Source organism: Trachinotus anak, unplaced genomic scaffold (assembly GCF_046630095.1).
Source record: "Trachinotus anak isolate AG129_WGS33_773 ecotype Australia unplaced genomic scaffold, CSIRO_AGI_Tana_v1 ptg000024l, whole genome shotgun sequence".
Lineage (NCBI taxonomy): Eukaryota > Metazoa > Chordata > Actinopteri > Carangiformes > Carangidae > Trachinotus > Trachinotus anak.
In genome coordinates, this window is record NW_027273875.1 from 1,210,870 (window position 1) to 1,228,165 (window position 17,296).

A 17,296-nucleotide genomic window follows, 5' to 3' on the forward strand; every position below is an offset into this window, starting at 1 on the left:
TTAATTTAAATGATGAAGCAATTACTTGAGGAAATAATTGGCAGACAAACAAGATAGAATCTCATCGTCATCTAAAGGCATTTTTGAAAAGGTGGATAGCGACGCTTTATCACAAAATGAGCCCAGAATCACAGATTGATAATCTATATCCCGACAAGAATTCATTCAGAGTGGCCTTTTGTAAGAATTGTATCACTCCATCTACTGCTCCAACCTTTTCTGAGTGTGTCGCCTTCTGTAGTCACTGAAAAGAGCTCCTAGTGTCCCACAGATTCTCGATCTTTGTAGACATTTTTTTTTCTCTCCCCATTAACAGAAAGAGTTGTTACTTTGTCTTGTAACCACAGATTTGCTTCCAGAGTTTGTTTGAAAATTATAAAAAGCATGGTGAATTCAACTACAACTTTCTGTTTCTTACCTCAGAGGGTAAAATGCAGCTCGCTCTGTAATCACAGTCACAAATTGCCTAAATGGAAAACCTTATTACAACAAAACCTTTTTCCTAATTATGATCATTTTAGTTTTGCTGAGTGAGAATTGGACTCAGCAGAGATCTATTATCCTATTCTAAATTTATTCTGAATGAATGTTGATGTCGGCAGCAATTTGCTTGAGTTTAAAATGTACAAATTAGTGAAAACCTTTAGAGGATGGTTTAAAAAAGTATGATTATGAGTCCTCACTTTCCTTTCTTTCTGAAAAGATAAAATAATACAGTAATGAAAGCAGTGCAATTAGCACCATTAAAGTCACCAGAAAAGCATTATACAGCATGAAAAAAGTATGAAAAAAGTCCCCCTTTGCTGTAGAGGAGGGCATTCTTCCTTCCACCTCACTCTCAGAGAATGGCAGGGGAAAGGATGCACTTAAGAGGCGATTTGCTCTTTATGCAGAGGAAATGACATTTCCATAGTGAGCACTGGTTGCATTTTCATACCTGAGAGCTATTTCCATCTGTTCCCCTCAGGGATAGAAATACTATCAGTTCAGGACAAGTTTGGTTTGAGCTGTTTGAATCATTTCTCATGGGCATGACTGCAAATTAAAATCACCTATTGGAGAGTTTGATTTATTGTATCATCAGCAGACTTCACTTTGAGCAGAGATAACGTCTGCACCAAGACATTTAAATAATCGGTTAAAAAAACAACGCGCACACACACACACACACACACACACACACACACACACACACACACACACACACACACACACACACACACACACACACACAGAAATGGGTCACAGTAGGTCTTTTCTGCAAACAGTCAAATCCCTGTTGAATAAAAATGATACTATACAAAAAAAAAAAGAATTCTGTTTTTACTCTTAAAAATTGTCTCTCTGCCAAACCTGCAAATGCATAATGTAGAGGCAGATAACACTTCCACTTATCTGATTATGTAAAATGGACAGTACTTCATTCTGATCCTGCCCTCTTTGGCTTTGCATAATCTCTAGGCCAGTGACTGTGGCTTTGCCTGGGCTCAGTGCCAGGCACCAGACTGACAAGGAATCCATGATGTGTTGACATGGTCATTATGACAACTGCATATTGATGTTTTTCAGCCGTTTGTGGCTTTTAGCTTCTTACGAGTGAGCTGCACTGTGGAAATCCCCAGTGTGTGTGGGCTTTGAAATACACTGTACATGCAGAGAATGGGATGTTTCTTTAAGGTGTGTGTCCGAACACTTACTGTTCCTCTTGGACTCTCATCCAGGCCGCACCAGTTAGGAAACATGCTGCACAGTAGCATTTGATGTTACCCATAGTTTTGCATATTTTCCACTGCCTCTACAGCATTCTGGTCAGGAGGTGCTTGCATGCGTCTGTGCGTGTTTACCTTTGTTGGGGTCCCACACAGTAAGCTTTGAAAGCCTGTGCTGTTTGTTGCAGCAGAGAACATGCACAAGAACAGACTAAGACAAACAGCATCAATACTGATAGTTTTTCAGTTTCAGATACATGTTTGAACCAGTGTGAACCAGCTGTTCACATCACCAGCTGTGGAGCTGGCAGCAAAGATATATATGTAAAAATGTGTCTACATGCCAGTTACATAAGTCTAAATGCAAACATTTCCAAATGAACTCTGTCCCACCACCAATTATCTTAATTTCATTTAGCGAGTCACAATCCTGCCATTGCCAGCTAACTTGTACACTAATGTGTCTCCCGATGTGTTTGTTTGCTGTGTGTATGTGTGTGTGTGTGTGTAGTACCGAAAGATGGCCTGAAGAGCCAGGCGGTGTTTGATGAGATCAGGATGACGTACATCAAGGAGCTGGGAAAAGCCATCGTCAAGAGAGAGGAGAACGCCAGTCAAAACTGGCAGCGCTTCTACCAGCTGACTAAGCTACTGGACTCCATGCAAGAGGTTAGAGAAACACACACACACACACACACACACACACACACACACACACACACACAGATACAATATCTACTGTGATGATTGATGTTTCACTTCTTCTTTGTTTTATATAGAATTCACTACATTTTATAAATTTGAAGGTGATCATGTCTATAAGATTCTTCAAGTGGCTTCCTTTTACGTTTTTTTTTCCTACCTCTCAGGATTTTTCTTTCATATCTTGTGGTTCAAGTGCATCAATAACTGAGCTCCCTGCACCATGCTGATTAGTGTAAAACCCAGATGAATACACTCACAGATCCGACCAAATGCATTATGTCCTCCTCAAGTCTGTTTCAGCCAGTCTCTGGCTTCCTGTAAAGACTCTTTATTGAAGAAGTAAAGATCTACTGTATATACACCTATATAGGCTAATTTAAAGATAATCTTCAAATTGAGAAAAAAAAGCTTTACAATATCTAATAGACTCTCACTGTCTGTTTGTCTGTTTTCTGCCCTCTTGGATGTCTCCTCCAGATGGTCGAGGGTCTTCTCCAGATCTGTTTCTACACCTTTGTGAATAAAACCCTCAGTGTGGAATTCCCAGAGATGCTGGCAGAGATCATCAGCAACCAGATACCAAAATTCAAAGACGGGAGCGTCAAGCCTCTGCTGTTTCATCAGAAATGACTGCCTTAAGCTGTGAAGCAATGACTTAAATCCTCCTCCAGGAGCACAATACCTGTGGCCTCATGCCTCTTAACCTAGTCTCAGATTTGGCCAAACTACAGTAGTTCACCCTACTACCGACCTGTAGCCCTTTGTCTTGTCAAACCAAGAAGAATTTGGCCTCCAGGAGAAATGTTTTGGCTTTGAATGTCTTGTGGGCAGGCTGCATTTTGGTGATCTATTTGTTTCCCCAGCCCCTTACCCCCGCCAACGTCTTTCCTGCCTCCAGTGTTTCACTGCTGTTTTCACTGACAAGCCAACACCTAGAACCACCTTTTCCTCCTTCAACATGACACCTAACGCACTGTCCAACCCGCTGGATTAGCCCAGAGTTTAAGCCTTGATGTTCCTCTGCTCACCTGCCCAGATTGTCTCTGTTTGCCCTCCACAGCTCCACTGCGCAGAGAATGTAGTGAGCGTTCACTTGTTGAGAACCGGTGGTGACGAAGGGGGACAAACAAAATCACAGAAAAATTTGAAACACACTCTGGCATGAGAGAATCCCCCCCCCCCCCCTTTCGTCTGGATCCAAGGACAGTGAGGACGAACTGTCTTCAGCTGTGAACCAGTTATCTTCTCTGAAGTGAAACAAATCAGACTTATATACCTGACCGATGGATGAAAAAAAGAAAAAAAAAAAAAGAAAAAAAAAAACATCTAGAGGAATATTCACCATTTATTTTATGCAGGCACACATTTCTGACCACACATGCAAAAGTCATGCTTACACACATAAATATACAAAGAATACGCAGACATGCATTCACACAAATCATAATGTTTACACAGGATGTATCCGAGAAGGGAAAACCAGTGCCTTTTTAGCTTTTAAAGCTCTTCATAGCCATCCTCTCTAAACCGTTGTGTTTCTTTGCATAAGAATGTAACCTTGACATCCTTCCACATATTTTGTCTGTTTTAGTTTTTCCATGCTGGCAATGTCTGTTTTCTTTTCAAACCGCCATGTTAGTGTTCTTAATGTGGGCAGCTCTCTCTGTTCTTATCCCCAGACATGCACATAAGGAAGACAGCCTTTGATACAGATGGGAAATTTGTAGATCAGTATGACGTGATAAGATCTTAAAAAAAAAAAAAAATTAAAAAAAAAAAAAGATAACAGGAAAAGTAACACAAAATGTTGATAAAGTCTCAAACATTTCATGTGTCTTTTCCCCATGTGAAGTACATTTGATAAATATACTGCATCTCCCAATTAGGATCACATTGTGTTTCAATACCCTGGTTATAACAACAAATATAATGTTGGGTACACATGCAAATAATTTCTCTTTAACAAACTTGTGAGAAACTGCAACCAGCTTTGTGCTCAATGGACACCACTGGAATTTAAACAAGACATATCTGATGTTTTGTAATATTTAGTTGAAGACTGACTGACTTAAACAGTAGATCTTGGAATGATCAGTGAATTTTTAATTGGAATGACATCTGCTTATGAACCTTCACAGTTTATTCAGGTCCTGTCTCATGAATGGGGTTTTAGAACTGAACTGCATTTGAAAAACACATCCAAGGTGTCAAAAGTCCAAGGTGTCTGTGTGTGAGCCATAATTCAAAACCGTCCTTTCATCGCCAGCTGCATTCATACTGAGGGTCTACTTTGGTAAATGGTTTCATGCAACTTCATTTTAAAATATGCTTTAATTGAGTTTCAGTTGAGACTATTTACCTGTCCAGGCTGTGTGTGTTACCACCTCAGAAAGCACAGCAAGGTCAAATAAGAAAGAATATCATTCCGGTTGGATTTTCTAGATAATTCCAATTGTCAAACCTCTAAATACTTGGAAGTTAATTAATTGGATCTCTGGAAATTACTAACTTCACCATGTGATAGGTGAATAAAAAGCATATTATTAATTTGTGACAAAAGCATTTCTCTCAAAATACCATTTTAGATTAAATTTATCCTTTAATCAGCTTCATCTCAGAGGGTTTGCACAAACAGAACCTGGGGTTTTATTAAGCTGATGAGCTCAACATAACTGAAAAGGTAAATAAATATATATAAATATATATATTTTGTATATGAGATGTAAAAATAGAGACACCCGCAATCAATGGAACCATTCTTCTCAGCACAAGACTTCACCTCTAAAGTTGAAATATTTTTGGTAGAAGATGCAGTTTGGTCCAAATAATTTGTGAATTAAAGCTCAGGCTGTGAGTGACTACATCACCTGGATGTGTTCCACTAGTGCCAAATGTAATAGCAAGTTTATATAGATATTTTTTTTTTTTCCTGGAGATGTGAAAGAGTGATTATTCAGTTGTAATTTGACATCATGTAACTTTGCTTAAGGATGCTCATTTATGAGAAAGATCTTAGTTAAGTTTCACACCTACACCAGCTTAAAAGTAGTGATTGTTATCATCCAAGTAAGTGTATGTGTTTTTTTTTTTTTGTTTTTTTTTTGGAGATGCACAAAATATTGTATTTTTGAAATTGCAAAATAAGCAGTATGTTCTACTGCTGTCAAGCAGGTGGTGATCAGCATTTGGTACATTTGTAATGTGAAAATATGATTGTACCAGCTTATGCGATAGCCAAAGCAAAATACATGAACAGTGCAGTTGTACATTGGCTTCCGCTAGAAGCGCAGACACAACGCTCCCTCCCTTCATAATAGTCGCAGGTCTATTTTCCTCACTGTTTCTTGTAACTGCCAGGCCTCTCTGCCGAAAATGTCGACCATATAGATTTTCAGCTGTTCACTCTGAATGGTACTCGTCCTTCCGCAGCGCATAACTCTGAATGGCAGTTAACAGGCCAGGTAGCAGGTTGCCCTAGAAACCGGTCATTTGTGTGTTACTTACAGCTAACAGCACAGCAGGCTCTGGACGCATACAAGCTGCTATGAGCCGTCATGTTTTTAATCAGCCATTCTGCCAAAGGATGGTCATTCGCAGCAGGGTTGTTTCATGTACAGTGTCGGCTTTCAGCTTCACCTGCTGACTTGGTCTCGTGGCCTTTGGGCTTTAAAGAACATGAACTTGATGTTCCTCACAACATTGCTGATTATTCTGGGGAAGATTTCACTAAAGTGTCTATTTGTTTGGCTAACTTTGCATACAGTATTACAGTCGTTTCCAGGTGGTGGTGCTTCAGAAAACCAGCTTTAACGCATAGATGTAACCATATCCCTCCTCATTTCTAAATGGCCATAGGTGTATATAGCAGCGCCGACATATCCAGTGCAACCTTGACAGTGTCTGTTATTACAAAATATTTTTACATAGACATAACCTCTATACTCCTACAGATTTTCTCTTTTGCCTTTCAGCTTCTTGTTCGACTAAGGCCTTGTGAAAGGGAGACAGAGAGCCATAGAAATAAGATTTCAAATCAGGAAATAGATAAACCCTTAACAAATATCAATGCTTTTGGAAATTGATCTGTTGTAAAAAATGACAATATTTTCTGTGATTTTGAATACATCAGCTTGATCCTCTTTGATATAATAATTTTACTCAATCCTTTTTGTACATGAACGAGTCAAGAAAGTAAATATTTTTCTGTTTGTTGCTTTGTGTTTGATAAAGGTAGATGTGTTGAATACATTAGGAAGTGTTAAACATGTTTGTCTTGTGAAGTAAATGTAAATTTTACGAGTCAATGGGAAAGTCTACACGAATGCTCACTGTGTTTTAAAGTTATAAGGAAACGAGGGAGAGGGTGGGAGGAGGGAAGGAGTGAGGGATAGAAGGTGAGGAGCACTGGGGGAGGTTTTGTGTTATATAAGAGTGACCAAAGCAGAGGAGAAAAAAAAGATTTAAACAAAAAGAAGTATTCAAGTAGTTACATTTTAAGTAGCACTTATTATCCAACTTGTAGTACTTCTTATTGTATTTTAAAGGTATCTTTTGTAAAGGTCAAGGCTTTGGTTCCCATGTATATTGCTGTGAGGATTTACTGGTCACTTTAAAATAGAAACCAAAACACACACACAAAAAAGTTGAATCTCCGCGTCAAAATAAATCTGCCAGAGTCTGATGAAATTGCACTACCCTCCTACTGGTTGATAAAGTTTATTTTGTATAAAATACATGCAAATATTATCTTTAAAGATTAAGGGCAGATCATGTTTCACTGGTATATATGGCTATGGCTTTCATTGAAATCTGTTATGTTCGTATTTCAGTTATGTAAATGTAATCCAAAAACAAACAAAAAATATAAAATGTTTGTTTCAAAAAAAAAAACAATAGTTTGTATTACTTATGTATTACACCTCTTCTGTAGTCAGTGTCGATATTTTCACCTATTTGATTAAATGTTGAATTAAGTTATCTGTGTTGTTCTTTGACATTGGATTTGGCATCCTGTTGGTAACATCTTGGTTGATGTTTTTGTCATCACTGGTTAAAGTGGAAATTGGGAAGAACTGATCTTACACAATAAAGTTTTCTGTTTTCCAACATTCAGCTACAGCGTTTTTAATTTTTATTTCAAACCTCAATTTTTTTTTTTTTTAATGACCTGGAAATGACGAAACTAAGCTGTAAAACTGATTATCTCACATTTTGGGAAATATGCTTATTAACTTTCTTGCTTAGCTTCTAGCTTAGCTTAGCATAAAGAATTAAGGCAGGGGGGAAACAACTAGCATGGCTTTTTCTAAAGCTTGAAATTACACTTACCAACACCTCTAAATAATATATCATTTATATAACATGTTATATTTCATAAATACACAGACACTCACAAATTTCTTTAGCTTATCTTAGCATAAAGAGTTAAGGCAGGGGAAAGTGACTAACATGGTTTTGTTCAAAGCTCAATGGATAATAATAGATAAAAATACTTTATTAATCCCTTGGGGAAATTCACAATATAACACAAGTGTAAATCATAAGCACAGTAAATATCATGTTATATATCATTTGTTTAGTTTGTGATGCAATAGAATTACCAATTTGAGGTCTTCATGTAGCTTCCAGTTTAAAATCAGTTTAGATCAACAAAGTTCTACTCACAGTGGAACCATAACTGTTATGAATATGTATCTACTCCAAAGTGCTGGTTCAGACGAAAAATGGTGAAGGTGAAATTCATTTGCATGTCCTTGCAAAGTAGTCTGCATGGGAAGCTTGGTGATGTAGTGATTATTTGCAGGTTGTGGGGCCACTTGAAAGCTTAGGTCAGCATTATCAAGATGGTTTAAAATTGGTCAATGATGTGCAGCCATGAGCTAATCCATTTAATGACTGTTAAAATGACTTGATTTTGGTCCAAAACTTAACTTTTGTTGATGCTGGTACAACTTCTGAAACACTGCACTGCACTGCAACATGTGTGAATACTGCCACAATATAAATCTTCAAGCCAGGCACTGAATTAGAAAGAACAGTCAAAGCAGCAGCTGGTCAACATTTATCTTTAATTCTGCACATGCTTATCAATTCACCAAAACATCTGAAGGAATATTTAAGGCTGTAGATAGAATTAAATGATACAAAAATCTGGGCAACAAAGAGGGAATTAAGTTAGTATGCTAAAAAATACAAAATATAAAATTTCATACTTAAAAAAATTATACCTTATCAAATGTGTATTTATTTACAATTTCAATAAAACACCTCAAAAAGAATACAGTTCAGGATTGCGCTTTTAAGAAAATTTCATAAATAAGAGGTTTAGATATGAACAAAGTAGTCTCATTTCACATTTTTTTTAATCTCCCATTTGATTTTCCTGTTAAAATGCTATAATATTCTTTCAATATTGTGTCCTACAAGATTCAACAAAAAAACATTTTTTTCTAGAGTTGAAGTGGTCCAAGGAAAAAGTTGAGCTTTGACTCATGAAATGAGGACATTTATTGGAGCCCCAAAGCAGACCAGCTTTCGCATCCGTATATGAACAATTATTGACTTCTTTTTTCTTCAAATGTCTTTACTTCTCTGAAAAAAAACAAAACAAAAACACATCTGCATTTGATTTTCTTATGATCGACTGTCTTGTCTGTAAATGTCTGTCCTTAGCATCGTCTTTGTGATTCTACAAAAAACAGAAAAGAAGATCCTCATGTTGTGCGTAATAACAATACACAAAACAACTTGACTTCCAAAATGTCCTCAGCCGTTTGCTTACGCCATGGCTATTGAAGATAAAAGCATCTACAGTCAAGGAACTGATTGAATCCATACAATAGCTAAAACAAGAAGAACAACACCCAGGCTTAAAATAACTATACATGCTCATATGTATGTCTGAAGTGAGGCTGAAAAAGAACATAGATGGTTTGGAACACCAGTGCTCTGCGATGTGGAAAATATAACATCCTGTTTGATGACAATTCCCCAAATGGACTGAAATAGTGCAAAAATGACTTGACACTATATACGCGACAGGATCCAGTTATTATCCAACAATGAAAAGATGTCAGCGCTGCGGAGGCAGAGTGAGGCCTCACTGCTGGGCCTATTTTAACCAGCAGGACGCAGTTGTTACTCCTATGCTGCATTGTAAACCGCTCATCAGCTTGTGGAGCTGAAATTTTTCACATTTTTTTGCAAGGGCTCTGCAGGGAGAGGCGTTATAAAAAAAGGAGAAACCTGATGCTGACCTTCTAGCAAACTGCTTTCCAGGCGACCTCGTCCTATGCTGATCTGCCTTAGGGCTCCTGCTGAACTGGAGCTCTGAAACATTATCCAGGTTGAGTCTTGTCCTGGGGAATTACTGGACTGACACAGAAAGTGCTCATAAACACATTTGGAGCCATTCAGCCAAACCCAATCATTTAAATCTGGTTTAAAAGCTCCACTCCCCCCAGTGGGATAAGCAATCATGCAAACACCGCACAGAGGTGGTGAACCAACATGTCCAAACTTAGAGGCCATTTGCTTTTTATTATGTTTGCTGTCATCATCTCCTTCATCTCCACAGAGCTGTCTATTTCTAGCTGATAAAAAGAGATGCTGTTGCTGAAGCAGTGGGGCAGTGCAGTTCAAAATAATAAAGCAAGGGCTGAAAAATTACAAGCCTCACAGCTCAGAAATATCAACTCATTTATACAAGTGACCCCACAGATGCACACACACACTCACTTTTCTCTGCTATCTCACACACACACACACACACACATTCCTGGTTCATTACCACATCATCTTCACCAGAACTTGGGAAACCATCCACACTAATCCAATAACAGCCGGAACCACACAAGGATTCGTAACTTTTTTTTTTTTTTTTCTCCTTTTTTTCCAGTGCAATTCATGGGTCTCTCCCCGGTCCGCTCCGCTTCACTTCGTCTCTGCATCATATCCATTTGATACGATTCTGCTTGGTCCAGTTTCAGTTCTAGTCGGGACAAGAGTGGCCTCTTCAACAATTATCCAGTCCAGTATAGTATATGGTCTAACAGAGTCTGTTCAGTTTTGTGCAGTCAAATCTAGTCCCCTACAGTCCAGTTTGGTCATCTCTAGTCCAGTATCGTCCAGTTCAGGTCTTTTTCTCAGCCCTGGACTATAAAAACTCCACATAGTTTTCTGGTATCAGTCCCGTTCGGCCGTCCAGGGTCCCTTCAAGCCAACCTGGCTCCCTGGAGGCATGAACTGAAAAAAGACAGAAAGAAACATTGAATTTGTTTCAATGGCTCAAGATAGAGGCAAAAAGTGTCCATGAATGCGACACAGTTAAACAGCACATGTGCAGATAGAGAGAGAAAGAGTGGAGGAGTCAGGGTTAGAACAGTAATTGCAGATAAAAAGTGAGCATGAAATATGTGCCAGGATTAAAGATGTCAAAATCCAGACAGGGATGGTTCCTTCTGTTTTCATCAGCTGTAGATGACGGTGAGAACTAACTAACTACCTAACTACCTTGCAAAAGGTATGAAACAAAGTAGCGATATGATTATGGGCATATATTACTAAAAGCAGGTGTGGTTGTCCGACGATCATTATTATCCTTTTAACCTAAACACTCTTTTTATACAATTGTGTTGTTTCAGCTGTTCAGAAAGTACATGTACATAAACCACTGTGTAGCCTCACACTGAAATGTGTCAGACGGTGGACAATCTAATCTAAATGAGCCACACAGGTTTATGCGGTTTGTTTTGAATTTTAAAAATGCTGTGTGTCTTCAGCATTCCTTAAACCTGTGTTAATGGCCTCATAAAGTTGATATGGAAAACATGCTGGGAGATAATTGCCAACATGATAATGGCCACCTGAAGAATGCAAGTCCACTATTCACTCGTCTTATTAGCTTAGTTTTGGTCTCCACCAACTCCTGAGGGAAATATCTGTCTGTTTAGCTGCTAAATGCTCCACTAAGTTCCCCAGATGCTGTAGTGCAGGTAACGCACAGTAGGGTTTTATACTGAAGTTGCCTGAGGGGAACTGTAGAGTCAGGTGATAATTCTCTGTGGGTTTGTCACCATGAGCGACTTGTTTCAGTTAACATATACTACACGTAGTAATTAGACCAATTATAAACCCAACATACTGACTACAGGTTCAGTGTTAAAATGTTAACAATATTGGGTGAATTTGTTACGAATTTGGGCAGCATAAATTAATAATTTGAGAAGAAAAATCAAGTAATTAATTAAGACAAATTAGTCATTTGTAATTATTGAAGTGATAGTGAGTTGTTTTTTTCTGTTGGCTGAGTGTGAGACAGAAAGAAGGGAGGTAAACATGAGGTAGGAGCTGATGTTGAGGTTATGAAAGGAAATTCAATAAATTCAACTGCGGCATTAAGTATGTTGTCATTGTCTAGAGATCCACTAAACAAGAGGTCCCCTGGCAAAAACGGAAGGAAATTTTTATTCAGCAGAGTAAATAGTATGTTCACCACATATTATCCTGCAGGAAATCTAACTCACAAACCATGCTCATCTGTAGTTGATCTTCATTGATATGCCTGAAAAAAGTGTCAACCCGCCATGATGTCACCCATTGGTTTGTGAACTGCCGTTTTGAAGCCTCGAGTTTGTAATTTGGCTGTCGCCATCTTGAACATCATGTTATATTGAAGACTAGTGATTGAGACCATAAACTCATTAGAAAAATGTTTACTGAGGTAATAAATCAAGTGAGAAGTGGGGCCATTTTCACATAGACTTCAATACAATTAGATGTCTTTTTGCAACCAGTGTTGAAACCTGATGGTCATTAGATAAAATGCAGGTTTAAGGCACTTCAGCATTGGCTTCACTTTTCAGACCCAGCGTCTACATCCATTTTGATATACAGTCTATTGTCTGACATAAACAAATGTTAAAAAAAAAAAAAAATACTGTAACAGATTCTTATGACTGTGAGGCTGCAGTCTGTGTTCTGTGGGGACAGCTGGGATGCTCTGTCCTTGGCTTGCCATGAGCATACAGGGGTACTGAGATGCCACTGTGGGGATTACATGTCCCCAAGGTCACATTTTGACCCAAAGGGCTCCGGTGACAGTGCTCTGCATTATATAACTCTCAACGGTCTTTACCCTGCTAACTCTATTTAGGGTCCTAGAGTCTGAGACACGAGTATGTGCCAACCGTCATGACCAAAAAAGTGAATCCCCACCAATCCTGTGATTGTGTGTGTTTCCTTTCAGGGAAACTGAATTTTTCTGCAGGGATTTACAATGTACCATAACAGTTACTCAGTTCAACTGTTTTTCTGGCCTGATAACAAGTGTTAGCAACACAAGTACTGCTTAAGTAGTTCTACTATCCTTACATTTGTGCCAATCTGGTCCTCATTGGAGGAGTTGAGCAAAAGAAAACTGTGGAAAGATAAACATGATTCACAGTTTTGGGAGCTCACGGTTGGAGAAACTGAAATGAGGCACGAGAGGACTACAGAGACCGATGAGATTCATATTGTTAGCGGAGGTGGAAAGGAAAATAAAAGTGAAAGAAAAAAGGAAGCCACTGAAAAATAGAAATAATATTTTCAACACTTTCCTGTATAAAGCAAACGACTCCTCCATCTGAAAGATATTAAGTTCTTGCCTGCGTTGCAAAAAGCAATGCATTGCAATCGACTGCATCTGTTACAGTCCAGTCTGCTTGCCAGCCTCTAATATGCAATAAAAGCAAGTGCATATCAAAGCTTATTATGAGGACAAGTGCTGGACAGAAACACACGTAAACACATGCTATGGATTCAGGCTCCAAGTAATTAACTGCATGATACCAATTAAAAGGCTTCTGTATATAACTCCAATGCACCTTCCTCATTCCTCTAGTATGAACACTAAAGGAAAAACTTTGGGGAGAAATGACAGGGAACCATTAAATTTCGGTACTGAAATGGTAGCCAAGGGAAAATGGTGTTAAAAGCCTTTCAGTTATAATCTTTTGAGCCAAAACCATTGACCGTTTGGATAACTTTAAACATATTTTGAACCCTGGCGATGAAATCTGGCACTGTGGCTAAATAAATTAAGTCCAGCAAATTCCCAAAGCTGACTTTTTTGTTTCGACAGTAATTGTTTGTTTTTATACAAACACCAACCCACATTCTTTCCTTTCTCCTTTCTGCTGGCAAGTCCAAAGCCTGACTCACCGTTCTCAAAGACGGTTCCAGCGATGAAAGACAGCTCAGAGTCATGCTCTGCCTTGCAGGCATACAATGCTCGAGCCTTCCTGCCCGCAATACTGGAGACAATAAGAAAGATAGAAAGATGTTCAACAATGTTTCATTTAGACATCTGAAACTACACCTAAAATAACACCTCAAGTTACAGAAGCCACAGACAGGTCATTACTTTATATGAACTGTTTTATAAGTACCAAGTGGCCATATTTCGCACATGATAATAGATGTTGTCAGACTTAAATGACGTGTTCCTGCTGGACTGTTATGGATTTTTTTTACTGGACACATAATGACTATATAATTTATATTTAAACTACAGTTCTCTTCTCTTGCTAGTCATTTTTTTGTATTCCTATAGCTTATACTGGTGGGCCCCAGTACCTGCTAACTTCCATGTAAAGATTAGTGGTTGGAGGAAAGGCTGGGATTTTGAGGGTGCAAAGCAGTAGCAAGGATGACAAGCTGTTCACAGCCTCTGCTGCAGCATGGGGACACTTGAAGCTTGAAACTTGAAGCACTGAAATGTAGTGACAGACACAGTTTGTCTGCCAAGGTCAAGTTAAGTAACTGTACCCACATATGGTACATTTATATTCCAATTTAAATAGGTAAGCTTATATAAGAATGACTGCTGCTTAATCTGTGTAAAAATAGATGGTATATTGATCCCCCGAGGAGCAGTTTAGCTTTTAAATTCTCTCCTTTCATGGGGAAGGTCAGAAGTCATGGTCCACTACATGGTAGCTCCCTCAAGCTTGTAGGGAGGAAGTGTCTTGCTTAAGTACCCTGCAGCTTCTAGATTAAAAAGCTTTTTTTTGAATGACCTTGTTATTTCTAATGAGTGCTACTTAAGTAAATGATAGTATATTAGCATATCGCTAACAGCATTCAATAATCTACTGAATGGTACTTGACGAGTGCTTGAGTTAAATTTCCTAGCACTACAACAGCTCTGTAAAAGAGATAAAGAAATTTCATCTATTTCCTTTTTTCTCCTCTGCTCTTAATTCTCAACACTTCTGTCTGTCTAATAGGACCTTCTCTGTGGTTGTTGGAAACTCCCAATTTTCAGTTTCCCATTTCAGTCATGGAGTCCCTCAAGGGTCAATCTTGGGTCTGCTTTTATGCTGACTTTAGGTCAGCTCATTGGTAACTATAATGTACAGTATCATTCTTATGCTGATGACACCCAGTTATATATCCCATTACAGTACACTATTCCTAGGAGCCTAACCCAACTTACCAACTGCATCTCTGATTTAACTTGCTGGACATCCCAAAACTTCCCTAACTTGTTTGCCACTCCTAATTTTTTCAATCAGATATTCCTTAATCTGGATCAGTCAGTCCCGCTTCTTCCACATTAATTTAGTCCTAGTCCTTTTCTATCTTCTCACGATTTACACATGGTTGTTGAAGCTTTTATGTTTTCACAGCTAGAGCTCAGGAATGCCTTCTACACAGATATTACTCAGGCTTCCCTACATTGCCTTCAATTGGTCCACAGTTCTGTTGCTAGGTTCAAGAAAACGTGATCATGTAACATCAATTCTGGTCTCCTTCCACTGGCTTTCTGTATGTCTTTTTATTGTTTTTAAACATTTTATTTCTGACTCTTAAGGCTTTAAACAACCACACTCCTATGTATATCAAGGATTTTCTAGCTCCATATGAGCCTGGGCGCCATCTCAGATCAGCTGATAGTGGCCTTCTGGTTATTATTATAATTATTATTATCACACAAACAATAGTGACCAACCTGATGGGAGAGGAGTCACTGGAGGCGGAGGACATCGGCTGAGGACTTGACGGGGCTGAAAACATCGGCCAGGAGGGAGAACGTGGTGAGGTGGGGCTGGGAGACGTTGCACTGAAGAAGACATACACACAAAATTACACAGAAAAAAAATCACACACGCCTACTTATAGTTCTGGACATTATCAGTGGTGAAAAATTTTACTTTCTTAAATTAAAGACACATTTTTTTTACCTGGTTGGGATGCTGCCACGACTCTTTGGGTTGAGCCTGCAAACAGACAATAAAATGAGAACCAAGATTAGAATATTGGTCCCAATCAATTAACCAAAATGTTCAGTACTACAACATTTCAGGATTTGCTATTTTAACTCACATGATATTACTTTAGACATTAGACCTTAAGGAAGTTTATGTTACTAATCGGTTTTCCCCTCTCACTGAGGTCCCCTTGCATTAGCTTTTCAGCACACAAAAGACATATAAAGAGAAGACCTCCAAGCTTGCAGGGCAGAAAAAAAACACTTAAAATAAAACAAAACTCAAAACATTTAGCCGCAGGGAGAAACTGACTCCTTAATAGCTCTCAAAGGGTAATGTGAGGGGCTTAATGTGCTCCACCTCTGACTAAAATAACAACCTGAGCTGAAGGCTAATAGCTATGATGAAGAAAACAGTTCATTCTAGTGAGCTTTAAAATCAAAACAAATGACTCCACCAGGGATACACTTTACAACACTTTGGTTCTGGTACCTGGTCAATATATGAACTACATGCTGCATTTTACAGTCTGTAGACATTGCAATGACATGTAATGCCAAATCAGCAGGACTAACATGTTAATAGACGAAAAGAATATTTAGATTTGGCTCGTCCATCTACTGCAAATGGTCATTCAACATGGTTTTTGCAAGACCAAGTTGTGTAACAAGCTTTGAGATGATTTTTCTTGAAAATAATTTTTAAGTGATTAACACATACATAGATATCACAGAAAATCAGAAGACTGTGACATAAACAAGTGCAGCAGAGTCATGGGGAAGAAGAACGCCCACCATTTTGCATTCATGCTGCAGCACTGTCAAAACTCAGGAAGACTCAAAGATATTTTCTGCTGCCTCTGCTTCTCTATAATGTCCTTCTTCTGCCTGACATCAACTAAAATAATACTGAGTAAGCCTTAAAAGCCTGGATTACGCAAGGGAGGTGCCGTTTAGTGTTCAACATACAGCATATCTATTCATGCAGCCACTTGCTCAATATTAAATACCTCTAATTGGAGACAATTACACACATAATTCTCTGTAAGAAATCTTGTCTGCAGACCTTCACAGATAATTTCTCACCTTCGTCTAAAGGCTTTGAAACTGCTTCTCAAGCATTTTTCTTCTGATCACAGAGGGGATTTAAGATCTAAAATCAACAGGGATCTGACCTTCGAATAGATTTAACTGATCAGTCCATTCAGTTTAAAATACACTCAGTGCACTCAGATTGTGCCTATAATCACTTACTTTTTGTTGCAACAAGTGACCTAAATGGTGCTATTTAAGCTAAAGCTAGTCATGAAAGGGTAAAGGTTTCGCAGAGGAAAGGAAAATTCAAAAATAAGATCTCTTCTTGGTCTGGTCTATTTCTCCTGGACACTATTGAGCTCAGTTTAAGATCAATGTAAGATTTTGACCATTTTGTCACATTTCTTGATCTCATATCCTAAGAATTTAAGAGTCTTTTAAGTCTTTTTTTCTCACACTGCCGTGATCTTCACTTCTCTGAAATAATCAGCTGTTAAGCAACAGTAAGATCCTAAAGAAAACTTGATTGGCTTATAAATGCGCCTGCACAACATCTGAAACTGTGACTGTGCAGCTATGAAGGCAATGTATTGCA

General features: G+C 38.5%; 2 protein-coding genes across 6 annotated transcripts in view; one reads left to right on the forward strand and one right to left on the reverse strand.

Annotated features, from left to right (window-relative positions):
* The window catches only part of LOC139608134 (glucocorticoid receptor), a 67,194-nt gene extending 59,668 nt beyond the window's left edge, over positions 1-7,526 (forward strand). For all 5 annotated transcript variants that reach the window (XM_071461630.1, XM_071461628.1, XM_071461629.1 and 2 more), the window contains 2 exons: positions 2,221-2,378; positions 2,892-7,526. In XM_071461630.1, coding sequence (XP_071317731.1) covers positions 2,221-2,378; positions 2,892-3,044 — 311 coding nt within the window. In that variant the 3' untranslated portion in view covers positions 3,045-7,526. The remainder of the gene's footprint in view (positions 1-2,220; positions 2,379-2,891) is intronic.
* Positions 7,527-8,465: 939 nt separating this feature from the next.
* LOC139607673 (rho GTPase-activating protein 26-like) overlaps positions 8,466-17,296 on the reverse strand; it is an 88,269-nt gene continuing 79,438 nt past the window's right edge. Inside the window, exons 21-24 of the mRNA XM_071460753.1 lie at positions 15,641-15,676; positions 15,409-15,519; positions 13,617-13,708; positions 8,466-10,658 (exon numbers count right to left, since the gene is read on the reverse strand). Coding sequence (XP_071316854.1) covers positions 10,570-10,658; positions 13,617-13,708; positions 15,409-15,519; positions 15,641-15,676 — 328 coding nt within the window. The 3' untranslated portion in view covers positions 8,466-10,569. The remainder of the gene's footprint in view (positions 10,659-13,616; positions 13,709-15,408; positions 15,520-15,640; positions 15,677-17,296) is intronic.